Source organism: Liolophura sinensis, chromosome 10 (genome assembly GCF_032854445.1).
Source record: "Liolophura sinensis isolate JHLJ2023 chromosome 10, CUHK_Ljap_v2, whole genome shotgun sequence".
NCBI lineage: Eukaryota > Metazoa > Mollusca > Polyplacophora > Chitonida > Chitonidae > Liolophura > Liolophura sinensis.
In genome coordinates this window covers 19,630,017-19,651,869 of record NC_088304.1, presented here as the reverse complement: position 1 = coordinate 19,651,869, position 21,853 = coordinate 19,630,017, and the positions used below count along the sequence as shown (strand labels likewise).

The 21,853-nt window shown below is 40.3% G+C and overlaps 1 protein-coding gene across 1 annotated transcript; it reads right to left on the bottom strand.

Moving 5' to 3' along the window:
• Nucleotides 1-1,596: 1,596 nt before the first annotated feature.
• Nucleotides 1,597-20,848, bottom strand: LOC135476975 (organic cation transporter protein-like). The gene is made up of 9 exons (XM_064757122.1): nucleotides 20,440-20,848; nucleotides 18,995-19,225; nucleotides 16,167-16,363; nucleotides 14,606-14,839; nucleotides 12,445-12,579; nucleotides 10,517-10,599; nucleotides 9,211-9,325; nucleotides 3,683-3,755; nucleotides 1,597-2,722 (listed from the first exon to the last, which is right to left on the bottom strand). The coding sequence occupies exons 1-9, from the start codon at nucleotides 20,755-20,757 to the stop codon at nucleotides 2,483-2,485; spliced, it is 1,626 nt and encodes a 541-aa protein (XP_064613192.1). The 5' UTR covers nucleotides 20,758-20,848; the 3' UTR covers nucleotides 1,597-2,482.
• Nucleotides 20,849-21,853: the final 1,005 nt, after the last annotated feature.

Genomic DNA, 21,853 nt, shown 5'->3' with positions numbered 1-21,853 from the left:
AGGGTTAGAAGAAACCCATGGTAGCAACTCAGAGGATTTGCTAAATAAAAAGGTCTAAGCAGCCTGCTCACATCCATGAACAAAAAGAAGTGTGACCCAGGCCTCAAGATATATCTTTGACCACAGTCACCGCAAACAGCAAATAAATGCCACAATACACATCAAGATATACATACAATTACTATGTACTGACCAAACTTACCCTTAACAAAAATATCTAATAACCAGACACGTGGATAAACACGGAATCCAACAGCGACAGTCTCAGATACCATCAAAATACTACGTCTTGCTACACAATGACGAGTTACAAGAAAAAAATTTTAAAAAACAGATGCTGACATATTTCATTACGTGAGAGACATTTTGACAAAACTGACAAAATCATCATCATTGAACACTTACAAAAATATTGAACACTGTTGGCAGTTAAAGTTGTTTTCCATTGTTGACCAGTTAACAATACATGTATAAGAACTGTTTTTCTCAAAAAACATCACTAAAGCTAAGCCTTACATTCCCCATTTAGCAAAATTATAGCACTTCCTTCCAAATTTCACCATAAAACATAAGACACATGAACCCTCACTCATGATCACTGCATGATTACATGTACATCCCCACAACATGCACATGATTACATGTACATCCCCACAACATGCACATGATTACACGTACATCCCCACAACATGCACATGATTACAAGTACATCCCCACAACATGCACATGATTACAAGTACATCCCCACAACATGCACATGATTACATGTACATCCCCACAACATGCACATGATTACAAGTACATCCCCACAACATGCACATGATTACAAGTACATCCCCACAACATGCACATAATAACATGCACATTCCCACAACATTCACATGATTACATGCACATTCCCACAACATTCACATGATTACATGCACATATCTAATACATCTTTATCATTACATGTACATCCTTATTACATGTTCATGACCACTTGTTCATCTTAATACATGTTCGTCATTACAAGCACATCACTACAACATGTACATCTCATACATGTTTATGATTACATATACATCCCTAATTTGTTTATGACTACATGTAAATCACTAATACATGTTTATGATTACATGTACTCCCCTAATACATGTTCATGATTGCAAGAACATCTCTAATATATCTTCATCATTACATGTAGATCCTAATATATGTTCATGATTACATCTAAGGCCTACATCCCTGATACCTCTTCATGATTACATGTACATCCCTACATTTTCATGTTAATGCCTAAAACCACAATGAACTAAATTTTGGTTTTAACTTTTGATCTCTTTACTTGTGACTTTTTCTCACTGATTTACTGTAAATTATGGGTGTATTTATAACTGTGAAAATCAGCAGCCCTATCATGCCATCCAGAGGATGGCACAAAAAGAAAGAGAAAAACATTGTGTGTGTGTCCACATGTACAGTGTATGTCTACATGTATGGTTGTGTGTCTACATGCATGTGTGTGTCTACATGTATGCTGTGTGTCTACATGTACAGTGTATGTCTACATGTATGGTGTATGTCTACATGTACAGTGTATGTCTACGTGTATGGTGTATGTCTACATGTACAGTGTGTGTCTACATGTATGGTGTGTGTATACATGTACGGCGTGTGTCTACATGAACGGCGTGTGTCTGCATGTACGGCATGTGTCTACATGTATGGTGTGTGTCTACCCGTATGGTGTGTATGGTATGTGTCAACATGTTTGAGAACCATTTCTGTTCTCATGAATACAGCCCTTGAGAGTATACACAGGATTTCATTGACCAAAAAACTGGCACCACCTGCAAACAGTTTAAGGGAGTATCAATGACAAGAGCTTCTATTAAATCATTTCAACGTAAAAGAAAGCTAAAATATGATGCAACGTTCATCATGCGGACAACTGAAGACTATGCATAAATACTTTCATGTATTGAATGAGTATTGAAAGGCATTCAAATATTGGAATACTATGGAGGGGGTTGGATAAGCCATACTGACGGTATCTAGGATCTCTGACGTCACTTCACTTTTTTCCTGGTGTTCACCAGAAAGAAGGAATTTTTGGGAACATTATTTCAGTAATGTTTTACTCATGGGTAAAAAATAGAGTTATTCCAACATTTTGTGTCGTGATTAGAGTTGGGAAAACTTCCTGTGACATCAGCGTTACTCAACTCTCATACTATTGTCCATAAAGCCCACTTTAGAATTCAGATGTTTGAACACCTTTAACAAAAATCGAAAAAAAAAAATATAAATAAATGAAAGTATATTTGTTCCTAGTTTTAAGTGGTATGTCGATTGATGCTTACTGCTTTTAGAGGTCTTTTCTTTTCAAGACATGCAAAAGTTTTTTCGCTTCTCTCAGCGATGGCACGCATGGCTTTCATTTACCGGACACTATCCCCTCCCATCCTCAATTCTTCCGTCCCTACTTTATCCTCTCTTCTCATATGCCATTGCTGTCCACTTCATGGTCCGGTGACACCTTCAGAGGCATCCCAGCGTCTCCTCTCTCGCTGGATGCTTTTACCTCCTCCATCTCTAAGTCTGCCACGTCTTCTACGTCCTCGATCTTGTCAGGTAATTTTTTGTTCAGAGTCTCAGAGAGGGTCAGAGTTAAGGCCCCTCCCACCAGGGCCACACCCCCAAATATAATGGTAGGAAGCTGCTTGAATGTGACAAAACCCTACAACACACAAACCAGTCATGACTCAACAAGTGGGACAGACTAAGTGAATGATCCACTGTTTGACTCGTAGAAGTATTTGGTAATTATAGCAGTTTTACCAAAGGCTGAAATGAACACAATTCTTTACAGTATCCCTAAATGCAGCTTACGAATTTGCCTATGGAGGCATCACAGAAATCCGTGATAAAACGTTGTGAATTTTATTTTGACAATGAACATGTGTAGCGAAATGTGATCATACTCTAAAGTTTAATACTTGTAATGTTTCAAAAACAAATTCTGCTGGCACTTTAGACTATCTGCCTTTCCCTGAAATACAGTGCATCCTATTACAGACAAGAAGAAACTCAGTTTATTGACATCGGTGTTAAATTGGAACAATTTGAATTATACCTTTCTCAAGAATATTTCACTTATAAGAAAGAAATCAGGTATATGGGAAAAAGAAATCAGGTATATGGGAAGAGGAAATCAGAAAGAAACCAATTCACCAACCCACCTTGACAGGTACCTGACATATTTCCTGAGCTAAAGCTGTGGACAAAGCAGCAGGAAGTGGTTCGAGACTAGGAGACCTCGTGTTGCTTTGTCTGTGTAAGTTTGGCTTAAACCTTGTTCATGGAATGAGTGAAACTAGATATCTTTCTCCTGTTCGTGTACTTCCAGGAATGAATAATTTATGTACATTTGGAGATGGAAGAGCAAAAAAGTTTTACCTTGGTCACACTTCAAAGTCTGACCTTGGTCACACTTCAGTGAACGCAGACTAAACCTAACCATACAAGATTACTTCAAGATTAGGCTGGACTTGCCTATCTCTTACAGCTGCCAATTAGTAACAATTGTGTATCGTTGTACAAAGGTATTATAGTTATAAGCCAACACTTGATCTGACTGGCACTTCGTCTATGTTCACTCAGGCTTACATTTCATGTATATACATGCATCCATACTTACCAGTCGTAGAATCTGCGGGGCCGCCACCCCAGCTGCCCTCATCCAGAAGGCACATGCTCCACAACCCACGTTTCTGAAACACAACATCATAACATCACTATGTTAATAATAAGATATATTCAATAATAACAATAAACCTGAGGATGGTCGTGGGTTTCTTTTGGGCACTGACCTGTTTCCTCCAACCATAATGCTGGCCATTGTCGTATAAATGAAATATTCCTGAGTAGGGCGTGAAACACCAATCAAATAAATAAATAAATAAATTAATAATAATAATCCTGTAACATGACAAAATTAAAGCTTTACAGTTTGAGTATCATTATTGTTTCTATTGACATTACAGCATATACATATGTAATTTATGATAAAAGTACTTTATCTGCAACTAAAACAGCTCTTTATTTAGTGATGATCACATGTTTGTTTTATATTTGAGTTGGGTTTTTTTAGTGACTCAATGCCTTCTGCTTATCAATTCAGTTACCGTATTTCTCGTAGAGTTTAGCCCATAATTCTAGAATGTGTATCCCATGATTCCTTGTGTCTAGTTGTGATTCTTGTTAACTGGACACAGCTAGGCGAGGTGGGGTTGGAGGAGCGTGCTCACGGGATTGCGCAGGACAAACCCGTAATAAACAGGCCTACGTTTACAAGAGCGCAAGTTTTTCACAACATGGTCTAATGACGTATGAGTTTTGTCCAAAGTAAATAAATACACACATGCGTCTTAAAAGTTAATTTGCAAATAGAAATAGCCAACATATCTACACTCCATTCCATACATGTCTGCTTTCGTTTTTTTCGCTGTCGTCATAAGTGGAGTTCGCAACAACGAAGCCAATCGGTTGAGGTACAGGTCTCAATTATAAGATTCGTCATAACACGACGAGGACTGATTTTTGCCAAAAAAAAAACAAAACAAAGCTGCCGTAAGACTGACTAAATACAAAGTTTTTTTTCTATAATTTTAAATATTTCTTGCTTTTATTATTACGGTCATGCAGGTCACTGTCTTACTAGTGGAAATATAACGAATTCGCTCATTATCAGACGCAAGATCTATATCAATCAAGTCAACACATTTAGAGTTGTAATTTATCGACTTAACAACACTTTATTTTCCTCAATTGAAAAATGAAACTGGTATGTATACAATGAATTCCACACAGTTGCAACATATGAAAGAGACACTGAGACTGGAACATTTAGAGAAAAGGGTTCTGTGTGTCATCGTCTAGATCGGGTGCATTCACATTAGTAGCAGTGAATCCACCAACTGATAGCCGAGCAGAGCAGCACGAAGAACAGCTGCTCTCCTTCCCACTTCCACTGCTGCCTTACCCAACGCTCCTGTGATGCCGTATGCGTCAAATTACCTGGCTACCATGTGTGGACTCCGGCCCATCGGCCGCCAAGCCGTGTCAACCTCGTCCAAAATAAGCTGGCAACTGGCTGTGGGAATGTGAGCACAGGTATGGTCGAACTCACTCATGTAAGCTGTCTAAGAATGCCTCAGGTGGTCTTTAAATGGTTTGTTGATTGAAAGATCCAACGGTTGTATTTGTGGGAAAAAATATACATACTTGTGGCATGATAACACCTAAAATGCATATATATATCTTGTATTTTAACATATGGCTAGGTAATAATTTGATCTCCAAATCAAATCAAAGGTGGGGTGTGAGGGGGGAGGCGTTAATGTGGGCGGCAAAGGAATCCATGATCAGAAGACTTCTCCTTCCTCACGTGAACGAGGGCCAAGACTGTTCTGATCCACTTCACCATTAAAACCTTCCGACATCCACCCTTATCCTGCACCCATTATTTCCCAGCACTGATGCAATGTCCGATAGCCAACTCTTCCCTTTCAAAATACAAAAAGAAAATTAAGTTAATGTGCAATGACTTTTTCCTGGTGGTGACTGAAAAATATCATGGAAAGAGAGCAGAAAAGTAAAAAGCATATGCCTACCTCTGAAGATGACCAGAGGCTAAAGGTTATACCCTTAGGTGTTGTGGCAAACACAACGGTAAGGTGACGTTTTTCAGCTGATGATGACGGTCTTCTTCCCCTTCTGGGCATGAGTTGTGTTTGGTCGTGAGTCGAAGAAGACGACAGTCTCGTCCGTGTTGATGATGCATTCATCGTCAAATTCTCCATTCATCCTCCGCTCTCGGATGTAAGTTTGGAAAATCCATATTCTCGCCTCCATGTCATCAGGCACTTGTTGGGCCACACTCATCCTCGTCATCTGGGTAAGGTTGTGCCTACAGAGGAAGTGGCGCAACCAGTCATCGGACGCCTTGAAGTCGGGACTGTCCGGAGCTTTCCGGGCGTAATCCATAACTGCAGCTCTAGATACTGGTAGATTGTTGCTCCGTTGCCACACCGCTTAGTCTCTGATCTGCATGTCAATGCGATCAGGATAAGACACGGACAGTCTGATGTTACCTTTCCCATCCTGAACAGTACCAGACTCCAGTTTCTTTCGACAATTCACGACTGACGTTGTCGGTATCCTTAACTGTTTGGACGCAAAGATAAGCGAATGAGGACTAGCAAGTTGAGCTACCGCCTGTTTCTAATTCAGAGGGTATCGCCGATAAGTGCCACGAGTAGCTAGAACTGATGTCGTGGTATGTATGTATGCATGTATGCTTGGGGTTTAACGTCGTACTTGACAATTTTTCAGTTATATGACAACAAGGAGTCATTAGGTTAGTCTATGCCCCAAAAGTGTTGCCACTTCTGAAGTATCATGCCAAAGACAACAGACATGACACCCCACCCAGTCACACTATCCTGACACCGGGCCAACCAGTCATGTATCCTTGCTCTAACCGCTCACTGCTGAGCGCCAAGCAAGGCAGCAGCAAGTCCTATTTTTAAAGTCTTTACCCTGACCCGAGCCGGGCTGGTTCCCCGGGATCTCCCGACTTCGACTGATGCTATAGTTAGTTTCTTATTGGAAATCTGAATGGGATTTTGTCGCTTATCTGATCACGTTGTTTTCATGCGAGTGAGTAATAAGGATTACTGTAGGTCATTCGAAGTGGCCGCCAAACATTCTGATTTAGCGACAAGCGATCAGGTTATTTAATCGGATTGCATGTAAGACTAAAAAAAATGGAGCTGCAGATTATAGTTGAAAAATACGACCACTAGAGCTCAGTGTCACATGGTAGTAACTCAATAAATGTTATTCTAAGAACGAATTCATTCTGGAAATTGCGTTTTTGGCTGGGTTTCAGGTTCACGGTACAGGAGATGAACTGCTCATGTGCACATATCTCCCATACTAATGACAGATAATACTTCGTTATCATAAACAATGCATTCAGTGAACAAAGATACCTCGACTCACTGAGCAGTGCTTTTACTTTTGTTCTGGTCAATTACCTCGTTTTCATTTAGCTTCTTTCGCACTGTGACTGATTCTACCCTGTTTCAGGAAATTAGTTAATGTGTTTCTTCAAGACTGCAAAACACCTGTTTACTATGGTATATGCATCACCATGCAGCATAGTGACATATCCTGATGGTTACCCGTAAATACAGAGGACAGTTATAGTACATACATATAGAGACGGACTTATCAATTTCCCTAATCTGTTCGTAGATATCACCAGTATCGGACTGCCTTTACCAGAAGAAAATAAGCAACTCACTACTCGATGTGACATAGCCAACGGACACGACAGACACGCCACGGCTGTACGTAGGGGGCACATTAGTGTCGGACACATGCTTGCCGAGATCTCTCAGATTGCTTGGTTTTTAATCGTCTGCCGGCACAATCACCTGCACATAACCTCCACTACTCGGAAATGATGATCTGAGTATGTATTTTCCGGAATAAACCTTACTCTGGGAAATAGAAGTCAAGCTTGTAAGAGCCAGAAGACAACGAGCAGTGACTGAGAGATAGCTCTGATAGACAATGGGCAGTGATTGGGAGATAGCTCTCATAGACAACAGGCACTGACTGGGAGATATCTTTGATAGGCAACGGGCAGTGACTGGGAGATACCTCTGATAGACAATGGGCATTTACTGGGAGATACCTCTGATCGACAATGGGCAGTGACTGGGAGATACCTCTGATAGACAATGGGCATTGACTGGGAGATACCTCTGATAGACAATGGGCAGTGACTGGGAGATAGCTCTGATAGACAACAGGCAGTGACTGGGAGATACCTCTGATAGACAACAGGCAGTGACTGGGATATATGTCAATCTTATTCACATAAATCTAAGTTATTTATTTATTTCATTCGTGTTTTACGCCGTACTCAAGAATATTTTACTTATACAACGGCAGCCTGCATTATGATGGTAGGAAACTGGGCTGGGGGAATCCAGGGCCATCAACAGGTTTCTAAGCTAATTAGAGACGTCTTGTAAAAGACTGTGCGCTCTATAAGGGAAAGCCTAATTTAAGCATAGCGAAGTATGGTGGTCAGCATGATTTACCTGGACTGTATTATGTGATTTACTGGTTGCATCATGTTATTAAAAAATACATAAAGTGAATAATTTTAAGTGGTTTGAGCTTTATTCTGGTTATCATGGACAAACATGAATAAAGTGACATGTTTTGTCAGGCTTACATGTGTCAGTCACATCTGCATACTGTAATCAGATCTGTGTTTTCCTGTCACCACTACCAGTTGATAGGCCTGCTGGCCACAACAATGCCAGGTTTATCGAATTTCACTAAACATTTTCATTAGTTAAATTCAAGAGAAAGAAAAACAAAACACAACTGTATTGACATTTTTTTCAGTTCCTAAAAAGCATACTTTTTGTTGACACATCCACAATTACACAGCATTGCGTGTATAAACACCACGCTCTCAGTCCATGCTTGGGAAGTTCACCCCACGTAGCACTCCACTGGACTGATCACTCTCCCCTGTTATCTCTACATGCAACTCAATTTGGCTAAACTTTGCGCCAGAAATTATCGGCTAAACTTTACGTGAAAGACGATATCTAAATATCACCAAACACACTGCTCTTTAGTACACAAAGAGTGCTCTTTGTGACAGTGAACATACCTGGCCTTTGACATAAACATATCAAAGGGAGATGACTGCTCGATACAGTGTTTCCACCAATGGGAACACAACTTGACTGTTGCCGGGACATACTCAAGGGAGGTAACTCACCCGTTGGATACAGCTATGTTGATTTATTTATTTGATTGGTGTTTTACGCCGTTCTCAAGAATATTTCACTTATACGACAGCGGCCAGCATTATGGTGGGTGGAAGCCGGGCACACCCTGGGGGAAACCCACGATCATCCGCAGGGTGCTTGCAGACCTTCCCACTTACGGCCGGAGAGGAAGCCAGCATGAGCTGGACTTGAACTCACAGCGACCGCATTGGTGAGAGACTCCTGGGTCATTACGCTGCGCTAGCGCGCTAACCGACTGAGCCACGGAGGCCTACAGCTATGTTGAGTACAAAAATACAACTGTGCTGTCACACAGACACACAAAATGGAGATAGCTCACCTGATTACTGTTGGGTACAGCTCTGCTGTGTACAGGAACACAACACTGAAGAGGCCAGCAGTGCTGAACTTCCCGATGAGAGACAAGGCCAGGGACAGGTTCTGGAGGCTAGCGTCTGAGCATAAACAGACAAATAAACTTCGAGATACAAATAATTCAGGTAAGTAAATATATATAAACTAGAGGAGATGCCTATCTAGACTTACACTTGGAACTGCAGACTGAATTTTAATTCAGTTGGAAATGGTATGCATTTCATACATGTGCTCTATGGGAAGGTCACAAAGGTCGTATTATTTCAGTAATTCCTTAAAGCACATACTTACAGAACTGAAGTTGGTAAGATTAATTAGATTATTGCGCTAGTAACAGTCCCTGTGGTAATGCATGTAAGGACACAATCAAAACATGGAGTAATTTATTACTGTAAAGCGGACGTATAAGTGTCGTAATATCAACACAAACCATAGCCCCCAGTGTTATCTCCCTTGTACGAACACAGCCAGATCTCATTACAATGCACACCAGTTGCACGGTTCTGTGCGGTAACTACATGTCACTTTGCGGCTGTTGCACGGTGCTGTGTGGATTACATCTGTTCTGTGCTGTGTGATAATTACAAGTATTAGTTACTATGCTCCTAGTACTGTACAGCTGTCAAATAAAACCATGCAGCTGCCGTACACTACTGCAGTGTTCATGACAGCATTGCAGCTGTAACACTTGTAATACTCAGTTTTGTCACCTCACATAAAATGATAACATATATGTATAAATGCTTGAGGTTTTACCCCATACTTAATTTTTCATAACGAGATATATGGATAACAACTTCTGTTTATTTGGAAGCGATAGTTCGGTATAGATACTAATAGCATTGCTTGATAACTGTATTAGTAGCTATACTGAAATGTTGCTTCCAAATAAACAGAACTTGTTATCCATACATCTCGTTATGTTATCCCACTCAACTTCTAAATGCCCTTCATAGATGTTAACAATTTTTCAGTCAAAATGATATGATGACGAGGAGCCCTTTGGTGTTTTGCACATATACTGTGTCTTCTTGTGGCGGGCGAGTCCATGCCACTAAACTGATGACGTCACTGAAGTATCCTGACAAAGACACCAGATATGACACCCCACCCAGTTACATAACACTGAAACCCGGGCCAACCAGTCCTGTGTCCTTACTCTAACCTCTCAGTGCTAAGCACGTAGCAAGGCCACAACAACAAGTACCATTTTCAAAGTCTTTGGTATGACCTAATCAGATTAAACAAACAATGTTATGTAGATGTCTTACCTTTACTGTGGATCATACCAGCCCCAATACAAGTGATACCACAGAGGATGAAGAATCCTGCCATTGGCTTTCTACGACCAAACCTGGGTGAGGAGGAAAACACTGACAGATTAGACAACTGACAGGACAAATCACTGTTCAGATTTATTTTAGAAAATACTACATGTATGTCAGTACAGAAATATAAAGAAACCAAGAACAAAAATAAAAAAAAAAACACTTAAGAATTCTTTAGATTTAGATTTAGATTAAAGATCCCCATTCAGCTAAATTGCTGTCTCTCCAGAGAGTAGACAGAAATCAATATCATTAACAAGTCAATATCATTATCATGTCAATATCATTAACATGTCAATATTAGATTCCAAAACCTCCAAATGTGCATGTACAGTGTGTACATGTATTTGATTAACTTGGGTTTTCATCAACTTCCTTGCTAATGCATCCTAAAAGTGAACTCACACTAGAACATTCACTGAGACTGTGACATTGACATTTTACAGGTCATCTTACTTCTCCAAATAAGGAATCCCAGTGCAGTCAAGTCATATGTTCATTGACTGTACCTGTGATGACAATCATACCAGTGATAACTATCTCATCTGTACCTGTGATGACAATCATACCAGTCATAACAATCTCACCTGTACCTGTGATGACAATCATACCAGTCATAACAATCTCACCTGAACCTGTGATGACAATCATACCAGTGATAACTATCTCATCTGTACCTGTGATGACAATCATACCAGTGATAACAATCTCATCTGTACCTGTGATGACAATCATACCAGTGATAACAATCTCACCTGTATCTGTGACGACAATCTTACCAGTGATAACAATCTCACCTGTACCTGTGATGACAATCATACCAGTGATAACTATCTCATCTGCACCTGTGATGACAATCTTACCAGTGCTAACAATCTCACCTGTACCTGTGATGACAATCATACCAGTGCTAACAATCTCACCTGTACCTGTGATGACAATCTTACCAGTCATAACAATCTCACCTGTACCTGTGATGACAATCATACCAGTGCTAACAATCTCATCTGTACCTGTGATGACAATCTTACCAGTGATAACTATCTCATCTGTACCTGTGATGACATTCATACCAGTGATAACAATCTCACCTGTACCTGTGATGACAATCATACCAGTGATAACAATCTCATCTGTACCTGTGATGACAATCATACTAGTGCTAACAATCTCACCTGTACCTGTGATGACAATCTTACCAGTGATAACAATCTCATCTGTACCTGTGATGACAATCTTACCAGTGCTAACAATCTCACCTGTACCTGTGATGACAATCTTACCAGTGATAACAATCTCACCTGTACCTGTGATGACAATCATACCAGTGATAACTATCTCATCTGCACCTGTGATGACAATTTTACCAGTGATAACTATCTCATCTGTACCTGTGATGACATTCATACCAGTGATAACAATCTCACCTGTACCTGTGATGATAATCATACCAGTCATAACAATCTCACCTGTACCTGTGATGACAATCTTACCAGTCATAACAATCTCACCTGTACCTGTGATGACAATCATACCAGTGCTAACAATCTCATCTGTACCTGTGATGACAATCTTACCAGTGATAACTATCTCATCTGTACCTGTGATGACATTCATACCAGTCATAACAATCTCACCTGTACCTGTGATGACAATCATACCAGTGATAACAATCTCATCTGTACCTGTGATGACAATCATACTAGTGCTAACAATCTCACCTGTACCTGTGATGACAATCTTACCAGTGAAAACAACCTCACCTGTACCTGTGATGACAATCTTACCAGTGATAACAATCTCACCTGTACCTGTGATGACAATCTTACATGTATCTGGTCTGACAATCTTACCTGCAATGATAATCTTACCTGTTGAGAATATAAATGGACGCCATGTAAGCTGGCAGTTCCACGACTCCACTGATGAAGAAGATGAGGAATTTATTGCCGGCCAGCTGCGTAAAACTGAGAGACAGGCCATAGTAACCCAAAGCTGTGGCAAACCTGCAAACCAAAATGAAAGGTTACAAATGTAAATAAAATACAAAGCAGTCCATCAGTGTGAGTTGTAGGCACAAGAATGGAATGCAAAATCTGTGAGCTAGCAAAAGAACAAACCTTAGCCTTTTGTGTCATTTGAATCAAGGTGCCATACACATGCTGCAAGTTTATACTACAAAATCTGACAGTTTGAACAACTTTCTGGCAGTAAATGTAGCAGTCAATTACACAAAAACGTACACCACATCAATAGCATGCAAAAGGGCTTAAGAAATTGTCCTATTGCTGGTTCTGTAAATTTGCACCAAAAATAGGTTTTTGTGCAAATCCGAGGCTAAGTTCTCGATCTGAAGGATTCTGCTACAGCACCGGTCAGTTTCAAAGCTTTCCGCTTGTAACTTATCAAACTGAGAAATATGCAGGAACTCACTCCACATCAGTAATATCCAAAATCTGTGCAACTGTTCCCACATATGTGGGTCCTACAAGATCTGAGTGTCACAACGTAACACTTGGGTTGGTACATATAGCCTTAGCTGTATAAAATTACAACAAATGATTGTCACACGGACAGAAGACCACCATTCTTACTACCCCTAACAAAGTGATGAAATTGTTTTGGACAAAGTGTTCAATACTGTGTCTGACAGCAACAACTTCATTTTATGATTTTCATGAATTACAAAAACCTAGTGGCCTAATTTTAAAGAAAAAAAACACATTTTCACAACCTATACCTTAAATGAAAGAGCCATACAAAATGTATGGAATTTTATTTTGTTTTTTTTTTTTTTACAAAAAGAAACTGTTTTAAACATGGTCACTTTCTAAAAGTAATTCCAGTCTCAGCTAAATGCATGTGTATATTGTTATTATCAGGGATTTTAAGGTCTATGAAATTCAAATTTAAACAGGAAGAGTTTGGGATCTGCCAGAGGGCCACATCACGCCTACATGCGTGGCTGTAGACTTCCAAAATGTATCTGGAACGGCTTGCCCTGATTAGTTACTCAGCACAGCTAAGCACGGTGTCGTATATGTAATCTGTTACAATGCCAGCCTGAAGGTGACTTCTAAGCCTTTGATGATTATCTGTTAAAAGCTCAAATAACCAGCACTACTGGCAGAAACTAGAGGTATTTCATTTAACCTTAAGCATAGCTGTTTCATTCAATTAACATGCTGCATAAATGTGTTCTTTGCTTTTAAGGCAAAAAGTTACCTCTGCAGTGCACCTGGCTACATAATCTAAAATAAAATATCTACATGCACCAACTAACATTTTGGACAAATCTGTACAGGGAAAATTCAGAAATCTACATAGATGTAGATCAATGCCATGGCCTTTGATAAACTACATTCTCGATAACTTTGTGATGCACGTGTGTAAATCAAAGGCAAATTTACACTATAACAACATTTTCTACAAGCATAATGAGCTCTCAGACAAATATGTAGGCGCACTGGTGCATGTATGTACACGTATGCACCTGCAGACCCTCTTGAACCAGGGCCATATCTACATGTAAGAGCCATTTTTTTAGTACCACTCAACTTTTGGGCCCCATAACCACTGGGCGCTAAAACTAATCAACTTGTATTCATACCAACAATAAATTGATTTATTTATTTATTTACTTGATTGGTGTTTTACGCCATACTCAAGAATATTTCACTTAGACGATGGCGGCATTGTGGTGGGTGGAAACCGGGACGAGCCCTGGGCGAACCCAAGACCATCCGCAGATTGCTGCCAGACCTCCCTATGTACAGCCGGAGAGGAAGCCAGCATGAGTTGGACTTGAACTCATAGCGACCGCATTTGTGAGAGACTCCTGGATCATTATGCTGCACTAGCACACTAACCAACTGAGCCACGGAGGCTCAAAAGCTCTCAGACAGTATGACTTATGAGTTACCACTTCTTCATGCACGGTCACAATGTCACCCTGAAGTATGACATCCGAACCTGCGTTTTTGTCTTCTAGGTATAGCTCTGTGAACCTTCACCTGTACGACATGAGCTCACCAATTATAAAAGAGGATAAGTGACCGCCTTCTAATGACCGGTGTCTTAAACAGGTCCACGACGGTGTAGCTGACTGTGTGATTGTCTGACATGGCCTTGATCTGTGACTTCACCAGGGTCACAGAATCCTCGGGGTAAGGGATCTTGTTCCACTTGACTATCCTGTTGATCACATTGTCTGCTGCCTGGAATTTGTTCTTCAGCAGAAGCCATCTGAACGACTCGGGCAATAACCTGATAAAAGTGATAAAATCATGATAAATTGCGAATAAAAATTTATATACTTAACTGTTACATAATCACTGAAACAATGGCCATCACCCTTATGGGTGCAGGAAATGCTCAAGACTGCCCAAGGTAGTACACCACCAATCTACGGCAAATACTTTATTTCACCTTGGTTTGTAAAAACACACTTCCAGAAGCTCGCACACAGATCTTGAAATGATACTTTTGATGCCTAAGTTTTCCTGACAAGAATTTAATGAAACTTCACAAAAAAAATTCTTTAGTGTCTGCAGTTATAGGTGATGAATCGTCAGAATCAAGTAAAACACATTACTTGAAAAAAAAGGCGAAATAACTAACAGTCATTGGCAAATTCAAACCATATTACAAATATATGCACACCATTTTGGTGGAAGACAAGTGGTGTTCAACCAGTGTTAAATCACTTTTTGTCCCTAAGGCCCAACAAACAATGCAAGCAGGAAATCCACAAATTTCATGTTCAAGACCAGGTCTGATCCCACACCTTGTGTGTCAGTGTTACTGAAAGACAAACCTCTTGCCACTAAACCATGAACAGCATGTCACTGAGAAGTGAGAAACCACCATCTGATCAATGCTCATGTATGGATGATAGCTGGCCATATTTTCAGGTGTGTGATAGTGTATGGGTAACAGATGTCAAAAAGATTTACCTGTGGGGTGAGAAGTCTGTGGACGACATATCCTGGTACATGCCAATGGATGGGCGTTACAACAGACTTAAGAGTGAGTGCACATGGGTTGAATCGTTGGAGGCATTTAGCTGAACAGAACATTGCTAACCATATATAGGCTATGGTGAGTGCTGAAGGTAGCGTTATATCCAGCTGTATGTATCTCCAGTCCTGGATCAGCTACCAGATCCAAGTTAAGATCATGTAACTACAGCCCCAGTACAACTCTGACTTACCATATGTAGGTGATGGTGAGTGCTGAGGGTAGGGTGATGGCCAGCTGTATGTATCTCCAGTCCTGGATCAGCTACCAGATACAAGTTAAGATCATGTAACTACAGCCCCAGTACAACTCTGACTTACCATATGTAGGTGATGGTGAGTGCTGAGGGTAGGGTGATGGCCAGCTGTATGTATCTCCAGTCCTGGATCAGCTACCAGATACAAGTTAAGATCATGTAACTACAGCCCCAGTACAACTCTGACTTACCATATGTAGGTGATGGTGAGTGCTGAGGGTAGGGTGATGGCCAGCTGTATGTATCTCCAGTCCTGGATCAGCTACCAGATCCAAGTTAAGATCATGTAACTACAGCCCCAGTACAACTCTGACTTACCATATGTAGGTGATGGTGAGTGCTGAGGGTAGGGTGATGGCCAGCTGTATGTATCTCCAGTCCTGAATCAGGTACCAGATTAAAGCTAAGATGATATAAGAACACCCCCAGAAGAGCTCCAAAGCTGCACCGACATACGCACGATGAGCAGGGCTAAATAACTCCATGACCATGGCGTATGATGTGGTCTGCAGGCCCTGTGAAAAGACAATAGGAAAAATTATGATACAAAATTAAGCTCCATTTAGGAAAACAGACATATATAAAAAGGCAAATTTTTGTATTAATTCAAATTTCAGGTACACTTCATTACTTATTCTTACTACATGAAAATATTATTTATTTCTTTATATATTTATTAGGCTTCCAAGCTTCGTTCTTGCTCAGATTATTTTTCTTCTTCTCTGATAACTGTTTTTTTTTTTTGTTTTGCGAGAAAAATGTGTGTCACAGATGTTAACTTTCTACACATGTGCATTACCGCATCCCTTGAGCCACCTGCTAAAGTATAAAACTGTACCTGTGACTCATATTGGAGAAGTATGGAAATCGTTTTCCACAACCGCTGATCCGATAGCATCGAACATTGATATACATGTAGAAGACTAATGGGTGTTTCAGGATTTAAATTTTATGCAAACTGGTCGAGAAATGTGGAAGCTCGCTATTGGTCGTTTTATTCACATGATGGTGGAATATTAAAAAAACAAGATAGCAATGAAGTTGAAAATTGGTCAGTAGATAGATCAACTATATTTCTGACTGGTAGGGCCGCGGGGCTCCCTGTGACAGTTCTGCCGTTAAAATGTGTTTAAAAACTTGTCATTTTTATTCATAGTCAGCACATAAAATTGCAATAGCTCCAAAAGAGGTAAAGGTAGAAAAAACAACCCTGGCATTTTTAACAATGAACATATAAAGCAGCTTTTGACGTTTTGTGCTGTTTGGCTTGTCACATGATTTAGCAGCCATTTTGAATTTTATTGACAAGCTTAAATCATCTTTTACCGTAAAATGGCTAATGATCTTTAGATGAAATTTCACTTGCAAGTTTTAGGTGGATCGTTGTACCTATATTGTAAAAATACATTCTGTTTGGTATGCAAGTTATGCTGTAACTGACCAATGAAATTAGCTAAAAAGTAGGTCAAGTTTAGAAAATGCTTAAAATGCTTAAATCATTACAAATCTAAGAATTATTTTTGTACGTGGTATCTTTTTCAGCTTATGATCAAAAAACCATAAAAAATATGAAGTATGACCCAAACCGCCACCCCCAACCCTCCGGAAATACTTCCTGCGAGACTGCATGAAACGCGTTCACTGTAGAGTGCTGGCTACAGGGCATGTATTCTAATTGTGGTTTGGCGACAGGTGCAGCAGATCAAAGGAACAATCTCTCCATACATCTGACCCAGCACTGCTAGTTGACAGCAGTGTTTGTTTTCTTCTTTTCATTGCCTTTCACCATAGCCCCGATGAAAATCATCCCCTAGCAGTCACCTGTTCATATCCAGTTCATACCTGCCAATCTCTGTTCTCCTTTTTTCTTAAATTACCATGAAATTATTAGGCACCAGGCTATCAGTCCTATCAGCCTGGGGTTCAAGTCCAGTCTACTCCTTACCATTCTTATAAAATTCATTCTGATTTAAGTATGGACACTATGGTTTATTTGTGGGAGATTGTGATGCCAGGTATTGTTGAAATAGTTTTGTTTCCATTGAAAATACGAGATTTGGTTTTGACACAGTAAATGCAATTCATGTGTTCTAAGAGTTAATTGTCTAATGTAGATTATGCCTATGTTTTTGCTTGTATTAGACAAACATGAGGTCTTTTCAGAAGAAAATAAAACTGATAGATCTGAACGGTCTGTGGTGGAGAAAGTGGAAAGTTTTAGAAAGTCGGACGCTAAAGGCTGTGAGTACAGACTGCATGCAGTTCTAGTTTGATTTGTGGTTAAAGCCAATACTCAAGTCCTTTTCCTTACATCACGGGAGTCAGGCTTTCTATCATAGGTGGAGGTATAGCGAGTGTGTGCTTGGGGTTTAACATCGTACTTAACAATTTTTCAGTCATATGACGACGAAGGAATTCTTAGAGGGCATGTAATGTACCTCCTTGTTGCAGGACGGATTTCCACCACTCTTTCATCTAGTGCTGCTTCAATGAGACGACTTACCAAAGGCAAGTAAGCCACCCGCCCGAGCCATTATACTGATACAGGTCAACCAGTCGTTGCACTGTCCCCCTCATGCTGAACACGAAGTTACAACTTCCTCTTGTAAAGTCTTAGGTGTGACTCGACCCAGGATTGACTCTGGATCTACTGCTCCCAAAGAGTACGCTCTACCAACTGTGCTATCAGAGCCAGTATATAGACTTTGTCATACGATGGTGGTATAACATGATCTCTCCTTTCCTCCACCCATGAAACTGACAAAACTACTTCAGAATGGCTGGTAAACAACAATCACACAAATATATTTACTTATTTATTTATTTGATCGGCGCTTTACGCCATACTCGAGAATATTTCACTCATACGACGATGGCCAGCATTTCTGGTGGGAGGAAACCGAACAGAGCCCAGGGGAAACCCACAACCATCTGCAGGTTGCTCGCAGACCTTCCCACTCACGGCTGGAGAGGAAGCCAGCATGAACTCACAGCAATCGCATTGGTGAGAGGCTCCTGAGTCATTGCGCCGCACTGACGTGCTAACTACTTCAGCCACGGAGGCTCCCACACAAATATAATAAATTGACATATGATTTGATCCAGATTGACAATGAAAAATCACCACAGCCAGAAAAACAAACTACCTGCATTAAGGCTCCTTGTACAAAGCGAAGACTTGTAAATACTGCATAACTTGGCACAAAAAACATTCCGATTCCCACAGCGAAATTGCTGTAGAGCGTGAAGAGGATGAATGGTTTCCTCCCAAAGTAATCCGAGAGGAAGCCGAAGATGAGACCCCCAAGCATGACCCCGCAGAAGTATACCGTGGTGGAGAGAGACACTAGGTGCTTGTGCTGACAGACCAGGTCCCACTGAGAACAGAAAAAAAAACATGAATATTCAGAGAACATATATCACACGCCAAATATTGCAAAACTTGCATGACTAAGGCTGGTTTGCGCACTTTATCCAAGTGAGCTAGTGAGCTACAACCATTCTCATAAAATAATTACACAATCAAGACTGTTTGAGTGGACAGAAAGATGTGTGCAACAACAATCTTTGGGGGGGGGGGGGGGAACACAATTGTAACTGTGACTTTCTGCACACAGACCCCCATTACAACTTCTGTTTTTCTGTAGGGATGAATGTAATTCTGTGTATTTAGGGTATAAAGTCTTTTTTTGCTCCCAGGCGGCCATTTTTGGTGTACAGGTGCATGCTTGGTATTAAAATGCTGGAAACTGTCTAAACTTTGAAGAAGTATGAGCTTTATTGATGAAAGTTTGAAATTCTGGGCGAGAGGACACAAGGTGTGAGTGAGTGATGAGGCAGGGAGTGATGAGGCAGGGAGTGATGAGGCTGCGAGTGACGTCCCCTTGGCGTTGCTAGGCATGCCTCCCAGCTGCTAGCATGGAAAGGTCCAGATTTTGATGGTTAACCTATGTCAAGATTTTTATGGCTTCTTTCTAACCGGCTGGGTCAGGTATGCACCAAAGCTTATTGGCCAGGGAATGTTTGGAACTGAGCTACAGTGCTAAACGTTAACATTGTTGGACGGGGAAAATTAATGGGGGTCTGTGGCCTTCTAATCACATGTTAAAAGGTGGATGTTTGAAACAAGTAGAGGTGCGCATGTAGATGTGTTACTCTTTCATCTACTTGAACTGCTCATATGTACTGGACATATTTTACAATCCTGAAAGATCCTGGAATGGGAACCAAAAATATACATTCCATTGTCAAAACAAATTTTGCATCGAAAGCTGCCAATAAAAAAAATGGAAATACAATTATCCATTACTGCTGAGAAATGTAGTCACATAGTTAGATGTACCACCAAAATAGAGCACATGCATTATGTAGTGATGGTTAAATTTTGTGATAATTTTCAGATCAAGAATTTAAACTTAAGCACACCAGGAAATTTTTGATAATCCATGTAAAATTCTGAATGGTAATGACCCTGATTCCTTGAATCAAACATAGTAATTTTATTTCTTTCATCCTTCAACCTTTTCTTAACTTGTGTGTTTCTAGCTACACGAAGCTGAAAAGTTGCTTAAAATTTCGAATTTCGACATACCTCTGTTACAATGGTGACTTCAGATGTATCATACACCCACCCAGTTGTACAATCCTGTGTTTGATTGGTCGTTCCATTGTGTGTGCCTTTGCTGGGCACCTCACACGTGTTCTGTGATTGGCTAGTGATGTTGGCCATGGAATACCCATTACTCCTGTCTTCATCACAGTGGAAAGGAATTTTCGACCCCAAAACAGCCATAAGAAGATGGTTGGTGACAACAGGGAAGTAGTTCAGGCCTAACAGCACATACAGGAACAGCTGACACTTGCCTGGGTTCCCAAGCCGCTTCACTAGTTCATCCATAGCAATCTTCATGATGATTGTCTGACCCTGAATGTCTCAGCACAGATAATCACAACAGTTAAAACAGGAGCATTAATTCACCGCCGTCACCACAACAATACCATAAACCTCCAGCTTCACAAAGTATGGGTATCTTCAACAAGTCATTCTGAAATGAAACTGAAAGAGAAAGTACTGATACATACAAATATTCCCAAAAGAAGTATGATGCAGCTGCTTAAGAACTGAGTGAACACAGATCAACAAGACGAAAAGTGAAACTGAAAGTTAGTTTCTTGGAAATTCCAGAAATCTGAAGACAAAGAACACCTACAGCAACGTTTCAGCAAATATTTCACTGAGTGCAATGAGGGCCTTGAACTATGCTAATTCAGAGCCTGGTTATCTGATGCTACCACTTTAAATTTACCGTATAAAAAGTGCCCTTTATAGTAATATGCCTATTTACAGCTGAAGAGTGTCCTTTCTGTAAAAAAAATCTACCATCATGTATGCAAAGGTCTAATCCTTTCATCTGATTGTAAGTTACAAGTTTGATATGGTGCATATTACTTTACATTTTAATAAGCTTAGTCAGCATTTCAGGAGTCTTGCGAGACGTGATTTTATGGTAGCTGCCACCAGCGCTCTTGAGCCAACTGACCCGGCTATGCAATATATATATATTTAGTCTAACAAGTACCAGCCCTCAGAGTGTCTCTCAGCAAATATATAGAAGAAAATATAGGACGTTTAAAATAAAAATACAGGATTTTTTTACAGGATACAGGATAATATAGAAAAACTCCAGGCATACTTCTGTGACCAATAGATGATGTATTATATATCTGATTATTGTTTTATGCCACACTCAAGAATTTTTCAGTTATACAATGGTGGTCAGTTTGTGAAACTGGTAAATCACCGACAAGTTTGCGCATCATGTGACACGCATATAAGTGGCTTTCCGCAACATTAAGGCTATGCAATCTATCACACCAGCATCGTTGACTACTTACTGTCACCAAGCTCCCATAAAGATCAAGGCATAAAGAAATCTAGGATTGAACCCATTGAATGATAAAGTATATGTACTACCATACTGGGGACATAGGAAGCAAATGAAAAG